Source organism: Drosophila mojavensis, unplaced genomic scaffold (genome assembly GCF_018153725.1).
Source record: "Drosophila mojavensis isolate 15081-1352.22 unplaced genomic scaffold, ASM1815372v1 contig_74, whole genome shotgun sequence".
NCBI lineage: Eukaryota > Metazoa > Arthropoda > Insecta > Diptera > Drosophilidae > Drosophila > Drosophila mojavensis.
The window spans coordinates 18,023,091-18,035,783 of NW_025318899.1; the positions used below are offsets into that span (position 1 = coordinate 18,023,091).

At 36.3% G+C, this 12,693-nt stretch overlaps 1 protein-coding gene across 1 annotated transcript in view; it reads left to right on the forward strand.

The window, feature by feature from the left end:
* Window positions 1-722: 722 nt before the first annotated feature.
* The window catches only part of LOC6582911 (ecdysone-induced protein 75B, isoforms C/D), a 117,820-nt gene continuing 105,849 nt past the window's right edge, over window positions 723-12,693 (forward strand). The window contains exon 1 of the mRNA XM_032731948.2: window positions 723-2,650. Within this exon, the coding sequence (XP_032587839.1) occupies window positions 1,087-2,650 (1,564 nt within the window). The 5' untranslated portion in view covers window positions 723-1,086. The remainder of the gene's footprint in view (window positions 2,651-12,693) is intronic.

The window sequence follows — 12,693 nt, forward strand, 5'->3', positions numbered from 1 at the left end:
TTAAGTTTACATTTGCTAAATAATAATTTTTTAAGTATTATTTGAATGAATTTTAAGCAGTGAGCGAGTATTATGCAGTCGGTAATAACCGACGTTATTTTAAAATGTAATTTAAATTATATTTGATTATGCTTTAAAATTAAAAAGTTAAAAAAAATTATATAGGTAAAATATGAAAGTTAAATGAAATTTATGTATAAACAAATAAATATACAAAATATGAAAACCAAATAAATATAAAAATATAAATACAATAATGAAATTAATAAAAAAAAATAATAATAATAATTTAAAAAAATTAATTAATCAATAAATTAAAGAAATTTAAATATTTTTTTATTTTTTTATTTATTTAAATTTTAAATATATTTTATATAAGTTTTAATTGTTTTGATTATTTAAATTTAATATTAGTATTAACAAATATATTAAAATCCTTATATGCAGAGATTTTATATCAATTATATTTATTTCTCATATTTATTTTCTTCTTCTTCTTCTTCTGCCTTTTCATTCCAGCTACTTAGAATACCTACAACATACTCACATATATAGAAAGTAAATACAGCTGCTGTGGAGACTTCGCGTAAACCAGAACAAGTATTATTAGTTATAAACATTGAGCATCCATAACATACTCAATCACAACAAGGCCTCATGATATTTCAATAAAACAACCATATACATTATAAATATATATAAATAAATATATATATTTATATATATATATCTCGATCTGGGCAGGTTTAAGGACAACGCTAGAGAAGTAAGCAACAATATTCTAGGAACTACGAAAACAACTTTGCAACTTGAAGGCTGAAAAAAACATTTTGATAATCCCCAAAAAATAAAAACAAAAAACACACAAAAAATATATATATATGCAACAAGTGTAAAGAAGAAGAGACTGATTTTTACAAGAAGAACAAGTTAAGGAAGCTGAAGAGCAGCGAGTTTACTAACTAGAGGCAGATTTAGAGGCAACAACGCAAAGTGATTCAGGATCAAATCCAATAAGCAGACAGAAATATATATACAAATATATATTCACATATATATATATATATAGAACTTAGATTGGCCAACATGCTGAAGAAACTGAAGTGCATGGAGGCCGCAGCAGCAGCAGCTGCTGCCGCTGCCGCCGCTGCCAGCAGCAATGCCAAGCACATCAAGACGGAGCCCATCGATTTCGAGCTGCTGCAGCTGGAGGAGCAGGAGCGACGCCAAACGGAGCCGAGCAGCAGCAGTAGCAGTAGTCAAAGCAGTAACAGCAATAGCAATAGCAACAACAACAGCAACAACAGCAGCAGCAGCAATAACAATAACAACAACAGCAGCAACAATGTTGCGCCGCAACGCTATACGCACGTGCAGGTGCAGACAGTGCCGCCGCGCCAGCCCACCGGCCTGACCACGCCCGGCGGCACACAGAAGGTGATACTGACGCCGCGCGTCGAGTACGTGCAGCAGCAGCGCGCCACCAGCAGCAACGGCAACAGCAGCAGCAACAAGCAAATCTATGCAGAGACAGCAACGGCAACAGCTGCCCCGCAGATCATAATAACGCGCACGCTGCCTGCCACGCAGTCGCACGGGCATTTGCCGAGGCGCCACTCCGCCAGCCCCTCCGCCGCGCACTATCAACAGCCGCAGCAGCAGCAGCAGCAGCAGCAACGTTTACCTGCCTCACCTCCTCCGCTGCATCATCAGCTAGAGGAGCAACAGCAGCAGCAACAGTTGCAGCACCCACAGCAACATCAACAGCAGCAACAACAGCAGCAACAGTTGCAGTTGCATCAGCGCTCCTCTGCCGTGCGCGTCATACGCGACGGTCGCCTCTATGATGAATCTCTGTCGCCCGGCAGCGCTTGCAACGTTGTGGCACGCCGCCTTTCCGTGTCGCCGCCGCCGTTGCATCACCATTCGCGTTCCGCGCCCGTCTCGCCCGTCATCAATCGGCGCGCGGCCTATGCAGAGCAGCCGACGCATGTGCAATACCAACAGCAGCAGCGCCAGCAGACGCCGCCAGTCACGCCTCCGCCACCGCCGCCGCTGCCGCCCCCTGCGCCGCAACAGCTCTTCGTTAACGCTGCGCCGCCCACAGCGGCTGCTCGCAAATTTGTGGTCAGCACAAGCACACGGCATGTCAATGTTATTGCTGCCAACCACTATCAGCAACAGCAGCAACAACAGCAGCAACAACAGCAGCAGCAACAGCAGCACCAGCAGCAGCAGCAGCACCAACATCATGTCATTGCCAATGTCAGCTCCAGCAGCGCCTCGCCCGCTTCCGCCTCCTCCTCCTCCTCCTCCACCTGCCCAGCAACGTCCTCGTCCGCGCACATATTTCGCACGCCTATCGTCTCCAGCAGCAGCAACAGCAACAGCAACAATCACTGTCAACAACAGTTGCCAACGCACCAGCTTCACAGCAACAACAATAACAACAACAACAGCAACAACAACAACAGCTCGGCTATGCGACCACCTCCGCCACCGCCGCCGCCCAAGCTAAAGCATGCCTCGAGCCTGGGCAGCAGCGGCAACAGCCACAACAACAACCACAATCACAACAACAACCACAACAATAACAGCAACAACAACAACAGCAATGGCGAAGAGCCGTCCAGCTCGATTCCTGATCTAGGTAAGTGAAGCAATTTGCCAATACAAAATATATACCCTTACGAAACTATCATATATATAGCTATATATAATGTATATTATATATTATGTATCTAATGTAACTGTAACCCGTTGACCCTGGACACAGCTTGTCACACAATCTAGACATTTACATGCACGCAATTTAGTCAATAGTGCGACAATGAAAACTTTGCTACAAAGTTTGCCAAACATTTTGCAGCTATTGAAATTGTATAAATATTTTATAAAAATTCAAAAAATTTTTTTAAATGTTTATACAAATATTTATAAACTTTTTACAAATTTTTAAAAATATTTAAAGACCAAATTTTCCAAATGAAGGCTAGGCGACTTTTTCTGTGAGCATAAATTATAAATAATAGGAAATATATATATATATATCATTAATGAAATTATTATTATTTTATCATAATATTAATAATATATTAAAATATGATTATTTAATTTTTTATAGAAATGTTTATAAACCATTTTTTTTTTTCATTATTTAAAAATTTTGACAAATATTTCTCAAGAAAATTCTCAAAATGAAATCTAGAAAACTTCTTTGACCATAAATTGAAAATAATTGGAAATATATAAATATAGTATAAATATTCTGTAATATAATATAAAATACATAAATATTTTATCATGTATATTTATATAATAAACTATAATAGAATATGATCTTTTCAAATATTTATATATCTTTTAATTTATATCCTTTCAATTATTTATAAAAAATTTTATTTATTCTACTCTATTTATTTTATTTTTTAGTATATTTAGATCTTATTTAATACCAATTCATATACCATATATGAATTACTTATTACTTAAGTCTTTTCTAAAACTATTTTCTATTGACTATTTACTTTTTCTTGTCAACAAGTTCATCTGAAAATATTTATCAGCTAAGCGCCCAAAATGTCTAAGAAAATAAAAAAAAAAAAAAAAAAAAAAAAAAAAAAAATTTATACAGTTAATTGTCTGTTTCTGTCTGGGTGCTTAAAAATTCATATCAGAATGATGCAGACAATTGTATAGATCTATCTATTCACACATCTAAAAATAGTTCCAGCTTTATACTAGTTACTTATATTTCAAGTATAAACTCAAATCTCAAATCAAATTGAAATAATAATCTTTACTTGACGTTAAGCAAACATACCTAATAAAGTCACAGTCACGTTTCAGAATATCATGTAGCACGGTGTAAAGTCATGTGTAAACCTATAATTGTGTATTATGTTCGATGGCCGAGTGAATCGACAGTTTATGAAGCTGTTTAACAGTTAACTTAGTCAAGTCAAGTAGCTTTCACAGACATATGAACATATATAGATATACGTATATGTGTATGGATATTGATAGATATATGAGCTAACAGGCTTACATTTACAGTTATAAAAGGTCAGCACACATATAACAAAATCCAATATTCATATGCCATATAGTAGTTAGTATACATATATAGATCTATAGAGAACTTGGCGGAAATGTGTTTATATAATCATTGATTGATGCCTTAGCAATTGAAACAGATTCTCTTGAGTTCCGGAACAAACAATAATATTTATTTACTTATGCATTGCACAGTTCGTTCAGAGTGTTAAAAAACAGGCGTTAAATTAATGCTTTGTATGTATTACATCACGCTTTATATTATTTATATATATATGTATATTCATATACATTATGTACTCGGATATAAGTATATATATTTATTTCACATTTTTTATTAGATATTTCTTTTTAATTTTATTTATTTTAATTAAATTTTTTTTTTTCTGAACTACGCCTCGCATTTGATTTGCAATTTAATTATCAATTTAAAATTGAAATTGTTTGCGGGCCACGCCTAACTCACCCATACGCCCGCCCTCTGTTCCAACTCGCTTTTCGTTCCAGTTTTGACATGTGTTTCTGTGTGTGTGTGTGTGAGTGTGTATTTGTATGCGTGTGTGCTTTTTTTGTCAAGGCTGCGAAATTTGTCTCTGCTGTGTTTGTTAATTTTGTATATATACGATAATTCTTTTGCGTGTCTGTTTTTTTTTTCTTCTTATTTTTGTTTTGTTCTTTTTTTCGTTTTTATATATACTTTGTATTTTTATTTGTTGTTGTTTTGACGGCGGCTTTTACCTTGAACTTCAACTGGAATAAACTTGGCGCGCTCAGCTCTCTGAATTCAGAATTCCTACAGCACCTATGAATAGCTCAAGAGTGGTTGACTGGGTAATACCCTAAATATTGAAATGAATGGAATGGGAATAGGAATATCCCACATGCACTCTATTCCCCTCTTTCTCTCTCTCTTTCTTGTTACAAGATATATATGAAAGCAAAAATATATACGTGAATAAATAAAATTTTAATTCTTTTTTTTTATATCGTTGTTTTATAAAATTCTTCTTTATTCTCTCTATTTCTCTCTTTATTTATCCAAGCTAAACAGAATTAAGTCATTCAAATTCAAAAATAAATTTAATGCCAGTGTTCAAAAAATAAAATTGATTTAAAAACTATATTTTTAGTTAATTATAATAATGACTTTTCTAAAACTTTATAATATATACTTCAAGAAAATATAATCAATTTGCTATAAGTATAAAATATATTAATACATTTATATAATAAAAAAGTTTAACTTAGCACACTATGCAAAATATTACGTATACGTACATACATATATAGAGATATGCTTATACTCTCTATAATTAAAAATATATATAGGTAAAACAACAAAAAATGTATATGGATTCTGTTTTCTTTTTTATTTAAATTATTTCTTAAAATATGATTAAAATAGTTATTAAATTATTAAAAAATTATGAATAATATTTATTTTGAATTATTATGAAGAGAAATTTATAATTTCATATATTCAACATATTCCGATTAATATTCCAAGTTTATCCAATATGATTTTAAATAAAAATATGCAATTTATTTAATTTTATTTAAAATATATTTAAAAATATTATTACAAATAAAATTTTACTTTTTTTAGATATATTAAAAATATAAAATTTATTTAATATACATATAGAAAAAATATGTATAATTATATAAAAAATGAATATAAATATATTGAAACTAAAATCAAATTTCCAATTAAATTATAACATTTTATTAGCATTAATTTTACATAAATAAATACAATTTGAATTAAGTTGTCCAAAGAATTTAATTGGAATTTAAGCAAATAAATTGCATTTCCCATTCATTTCGCTGTGATTAATTTGTATGGTGAGGGTTTTTTGTTTGTTGTATTCCCTTTCTTTTCTTCTTTTTGTGCTTTTGACGATCCGGCAGTTACCCTGGAAACCTGTTTCACGGCAAAGGTGCCGGAGACCCAGTTAAAAGTGACAGTTGTGGAGGACGGCTCGAACGGGTGCCAAGTCAGCGGCAATCTAATGCTATACATGCATAAATTTATATATGTACATATACACATATATATACACATATATATATGGGCACATATGGTTGGCCAGTCGAGCAACTGATTTTGTATTTATTTATTTAATTTTATTTCATTTCTCACTTTCTTATTTATTTATTTATTTTTTTATATTCTGTCGCCTGGCTAATAAATAAACAAGTCTGGCATTTGTTGCCGCTTATTAAAAGTTAAGTAAATAAAAGTCAAGGCCAACTGGGGTGCTGTTGGCTGCTGTTTGAGTCAAGATAGAGATTTATGTGGCCTTTAAATGGGTCGATGGCTGTGAAAGTGTTGGTCAAGAAGACCAGGTTGTCTTTATGTATGTATGTATGTGTGTGTGTGTGTGTGCGTGTGTGTTACCTGCTGCCTGCCATAGCTGAAATCCCTCAATTCCATGGAAGCGCAACACAATTTCAATGTCAATGTCACGCACACGCTGCGTCTCGCTCGGAGATAGATCTCAAGCGTTGTTCGCCTATCAGCTGTCCCACTCTCGCTCTCACACTAGCCCGCGCGTGTGTATGTGTGTGAGTGTGTTAATTCGATTGAAAGTCTCTCTCTGCCTCCCTCCCGCTCTCACTCACTCGCTTTCTTTCGCTCTGTGTGTGTGTGTGTGTGTGTGTGTGTGCGTGCCAATCAGAAGCATTTTGTTTTCACTATTGTTATGCGAACGAACGCCTCTGTCCACGCAGACGCATTCGAGGAAAAGCTTTAATGCACTCAATCAAAACAATGAAATATGAATGAATTAATAATATTGATATGTCAACACCTTATACTGCACAGTTGTTTATGCTGAAAACGTATGCGTAATAGCTGATGTTCTAATAAATATTAGTCAATTTCATATGATATATGAAATTATTACATACATATGATATTATTAGATAATATATTTACGTTTGATTAAGATAAAGAACATGAAAGGTTTAATGTATAATTCTATATAGCGTATATATTTAAATGTAATATTGCTTGGGCTCTATTATGTGAAGCTCTAAAAATTTGAGAAAAAAATAATTTCGATGGGGGATTTAATCGATATCTTTAAGCCGATAGTAGTTAACGATTATTCGAAATTAACTCGATCGACAGGGACCTACTCAAAATTAAGTTTCTAGCTTTTATAGGCTCTGAGATTGACGACATCAACTAAGCTCTACGCCCTATTCAATATTAAATATAGGCTCTGGCTAGGCTCTCTGATTTTCCTTATTTCTCATTTTCAATCTATTGAAGCTATAACAAAAATGTTTAAATTTAAATATTAGCAGGCATATACATACATATAATTTTCCGCTTATATTCGTATCACCTTATCTACTCCACTCAATGTAAATCACAATAAATCCTATGCAACTAATTAATCAAAAATATTATTTAAATTTGATAATTAGGAAATATCTTATATAATAATCTATAATTATATTCTTATATTATATGCATAATCTTTTTAAATAACAATTATTCAAGAATATTATATGTCATGCAGCATATATAATATAGTTAATATAAATATATACCTGATAAGCACACCTACATATACCTTGTACCTTGTTGAACCGCAAATGATTGGAATTTGATTAGGCATTTGCAAATAATTAAATGAGACCGCATCTTTATACAGGTGTTCGTTAATTGTTTGCTCATGCTCTGCACAGTGGCAAAATATTAAAAAATAGAATTTAATTGCAAATCTGTTGCTTAGAGAAAGAGGAGAGAGACAGAGTGGAAGACAGAGAGAGAGAGAAAGAGAGTGGGAGAGAGATTCAGCTTATTGCGTTCTAATCAACTTTCATTCGAGCCGTTGGCAACAATTTAACTTAATTTTCCGGCTTAGACGACCTTGTTAACATACAAAGCAATATATAAGCGATTGTATAACAGTATAGTATAACACTTATAAATCGAGGCGTAATTTGCATTTACCAAATAGTAATTGATTATGACCTATAATATTATGAAACTTAACTGGTAATCACAAGACCTTGGCGTTATGCAATTACTTACATATGTATATATATATATATATATATATATAATCATACAAATATACATACATAAATATATACAATTTGTCATTCGAATAAAACATTTAACGTTTAAACGTTGCTTGGAATCGTATGACAATTGAAATTTAATTTGCACAAAAAACAATCTAATTTCACTTTTGTCTTAAGTAAGATACTTAACTTACAAATAATAAAAATAAAAAAAATAAACAATTATAACACATACCTCAAGTTATTGTTAAGAAACAGTTAGCTAAACGCTAAAAAGGTGTGCAAGGTGTATCTAGCGGATAAACAGACCAGATTAAAAATCAACAATAACAACAACAACAAAAATATAAAGAAAACCTGTTTAGAATTATATAATGTGCACTGTATAAATATGCGAATTACAAGTGGGAGCGCAATACAAAACAACAACAACAATAACAATAATAATAACAAATACAACAGTAATAAAAGAACAGCAACAGCAACAGCAATAGCAACAAAAAGCACAAGGTCACTTCGACGTCGTCTGACGCGTCAAAGCGGCATTAGAAGCGGAAGAGAAATAGCAACAAATAATAATACGAGTAATAATAAAAGCAAAAGGCGGGCAACAACACAAAAATGTGACACACTGAAAGCAAATGGAAAGAGGATAGCGGAGAGCGGAGAGCGGCGAACAGAGCTCAGCGACAGACAACAGACAGAGCAGGCAGCAAGCAGCAGTAGCAGCGGCAGAGAGCTGAGCGCTGAGAGCGAGTGGGACATAAGATAGATTTATCTGTGCTGTTTGCTACCGTTTGGCAGCGGTGCGAGCGAGAGCGGGCGATGCCCACACACACATTAGACAACAAGTGCAAGGCGTAACGTAACGTAACGTAACGTAAAAATCTAGCACACTTCCTGCAAGGTTGTGTGTGTGGTGCGGGGCGCGGCGGGACGGGGTGGTCGCAGCTGAGAAACTGTGACAATTAGCGAAAATCGAATTTGATGACAATTACAGTTACATGATACAGTTACAATGTGACGTGTTGAACTTGAGAGTCAGTTTAACTGGCCTCCCTCTCTCGTTCTCTCTCTCTCTCTCTGTGCGTTAGCTGCGACACATTTTGTAAGTTTGCAATTACCGAGGCTGAGTAACGGGACCTAGCGACTAGGCCACTCGAGCGTTGATTACGTGGCGAGGTCTTTTGTAATCCCAGGCGCTGTCTACACAATATGTATTTATAAATTTTATGATTTGAATAACGGCAATTATATTACAACTAGAAACTAGAAGTAAACCCACATGAAGTTTTTATTTTATTATTTTTTTTTAAATACATATAAACAAATTTATGTATGTATATTCTTTATACTTTTGGTTTGGTTTGGTTCGACAGCTACGTTTGAAGGTCGACTCTGAGTCATTGGGTAAAAGTCTAAAATTTCTCAACCTCATCTGAGTCATCTGAGTTTTGAGCGATAGCCCCCAAATGGTCACGCAGTGCTCTATGTAAGACACATTTGTTATAAATCTGAGCAGAGAGAGTGAGACAGACGCAAAGATTTTTGCCGATAGCCAAGAAGGCCAAAGTATGACAGTATGACAGTATTGAGGAAATATCATTTAAGTACTTGAGTATACGTATTTAATTACGTACAGCAGATGATCTTGAGTGTGCACTTCATCTATTATTTATAATATAATAGTGCATATAATAGTATATTTAGATAACCACAATATTGGCTCTGCCTTGAGGTGTCTAATTCTAACTGTTATATATTAAATATATCTAAGCATTGTCTACGACACGCCACCCAAGTCGTTTTTGTATAACACATTTAGGTCATGAACCGGAAATGTCTTAATTACGCAGAGAATAAGTGAGGCTCGAAAGTCAAATTGCATGCTGAGTGAGAGTGAGAGCGTAAGCAAAGGGCAGAGGCAGGACAGCGGCAGAGGCAGAGACAAAGGCAGCGGTAGAGGCTCGACAGAGGCAGAGGCAGCAGTAGAGCAAAGGCAAGGCAAAATCAGAGGCAGAGGCAAAGCCAGTGGCAAAAGCAGAGGCAGGAGCAGCGACAGCGACTGCGGCAGAGAGCGTATAAATAAGGCTGGAATCAAGTCAAATAATTAAACCGGCCAGCAGAGCAGAACAAGCGAGCAGAAAGGGCGAATAATTTTTTCTTTTTTGTGTAAATTGTATATGAAGTGTAAGACCAGCAAAAAAAAAAAAAAAAGAAGAGTAAAAGAAAACGAAATCAACGCGCTGAGAATGGCCAGACAAAGGTCTGAAATCGAAAGAAATAAAAAAAAAATTGATAAAAACAAAAACAAATGAAGTAAAATCTGTGCAGACGATGACGAAGACGTCGACGGCGACGTTGAACTGCGCAGCGAAGACCTTGAACTTTGGAAAAACAGCATGCAGAGCAGCCAAAGCAAGTTGACGAAGCAGAAGAAGAAGTGAAAGAGAGGGAGCACAGACGAAGCTGTAGATAACATGCACAAGCAGTGAGCATAAAATCAAATTGAAGAAGCGCTGAATCAAGCCGCGACGGCACATGCACAATGTAGGGCAAGCAGGCAGGCAAAAGGGCAGAGCACCGAAGAAGAGGCAAAAGAGGAAGAAGAGTATGAAGTGCAAAAGAGCGGGCATGTCTATGTCTGCTTATTAGCTGGATCAGCGCAAAACAGAACTGGTTAAACGAGCGTGCGTGCGTGAGTGAGCAAGACAGACAGAGTGGGAGAGAGAGGGCGAGAGTCTGTGAAAAGGGCAAGCGAGTGCAGTGGCCAGAGCGAGAGGCAACGACAGCGCGCTGGGCTGCAAGTGCCATTGACCCACAAGCAAAAGTCGTTGGCTTCTGCTGCTGCTGCTGCTGCAGAGGGATCCGACTGGAACGGCAGCACGAAATGGAAGGACTAGGGCGTTGGGCTGGGCCATTTTACAAATGCAAACAATAAAGCAACGCAGAGACCTTGATATTGTCAACGACTTGGCGGCTGAAGTTTATAAATACAAATCAGCGCGCAGTCAGGCTCAGGCCCGCCGACAAGAACAGGTAGAGAGAGAGAGAGAGAGAGAGAGAGAGAGGGAGAGAGACTAGGGCGCTATTTATATCACGCTATTTTTGTGCAGCTCCACGAGGATTTTTCGCGCCTAAAAAACCGACTCGACGCAGCTTACGTTTGCGTCCTTGACTTAGGTCAATAACTTGGGCGTAGCTAACATTTGAGATCTGTTTGAAACCAACTGGAATATATAAATGTATATACATGCCCATATATACATATATATCGGGGCAGCACATTAACCTACTGTATCCCTACGCTTAAGCCCCAACTAGCGGTGCCCGTATTTATGTGCAGCCATTGGAAAAATGTCAAGTGCCATGGCCCTGACCTGACCTCCAATTCACACTAGCCAAATGCAACAATAACAACGATTGGGTGTTCGTTGTCCAACCGTCGCCCCTCCTCGGATTTTCATTGCCAACACATTCACGTTCAATGTCAGGTTCATGCACGTCAACTGAAATGCAAATGTTGTTCGAATGCGATGGGTGGGACGGGGGCCGTGAGCAGGAAACGCCACTGAGCGGCGGGGGCCAAATATGTACTTTAGTTTAAGGTCAGAGGTACTATAAACCCATAAACTAGGAAGTAATGGCAATGAGGGTAATCCCCAGAGAGAGAGAGAGAGAGAGTGAGAGAGAGAGAGAGAGAGAGAGAGAGAGAGAGCGGAGAGAGAGAGAGAGAGAGGGAGAGAGAGAGTGAGCGAGAGTCCAGTTCAGCTCTAGCTAACTCTTTATAGACTATGTTTCCTGTTTTCATTTTAAATTTATATATATATGTTTTCATTTACTTGTGATGCAGACAAATAGTGGAAAGGAACAGTTGCTTTTACTTAGTTTAGTAAACTTCGATGTAATACACTCTAACTTCCGTTAACCTGCTTAGCTCTCACTTTGATATAACTGAGATGCTCCATTTATCAATTAAAAAGTATTCAACATGTATATTATGAGTTGAAAACTTTTCCGAGGGATCCTACTGGGCAACAGGAGCAGGAAATTTTACAGTTTGCGTTAGACTTAATCAAATTACGTAGCAATTGAGCAACTTTATCGTAAGCAAGAGCCGCAAAGGGAGCTGGAGAGAGAGAGAGAGAGGGAGATAGAGTGGGAGATAGAGAGTGCAATGGAGCATTGAGGGAACATAACTGTGATGATGCGATATGAGCCAGAGACCTTCTGCACTTGACAAGTTCCTGTTCAGGGCCAATGGTTGGGAATGCGGATGCGGCAACAGTCGTTGAGGTGACATTGGATAACAAGGACAAGAACAATGTGAATTCCGAGTAAATTGTGCAATCAGGAATATTCAAGTCCAAGTGCGAGGACAATGACTGAAAGGAGTTGAGAGCGTCGCTTGCGTCAACAATGTGCAGCTAAAATGGCAAAGCGGGCGTATACGTAATATTGAAAGAGATACATATAGAAATACATACATATATATATATATATATATATATATATATATATATATATATGCATATACTTATATAATGCACAGACGTTGGGCGTCAATAGCGCAGCAGGAAAATCGATTTTGGT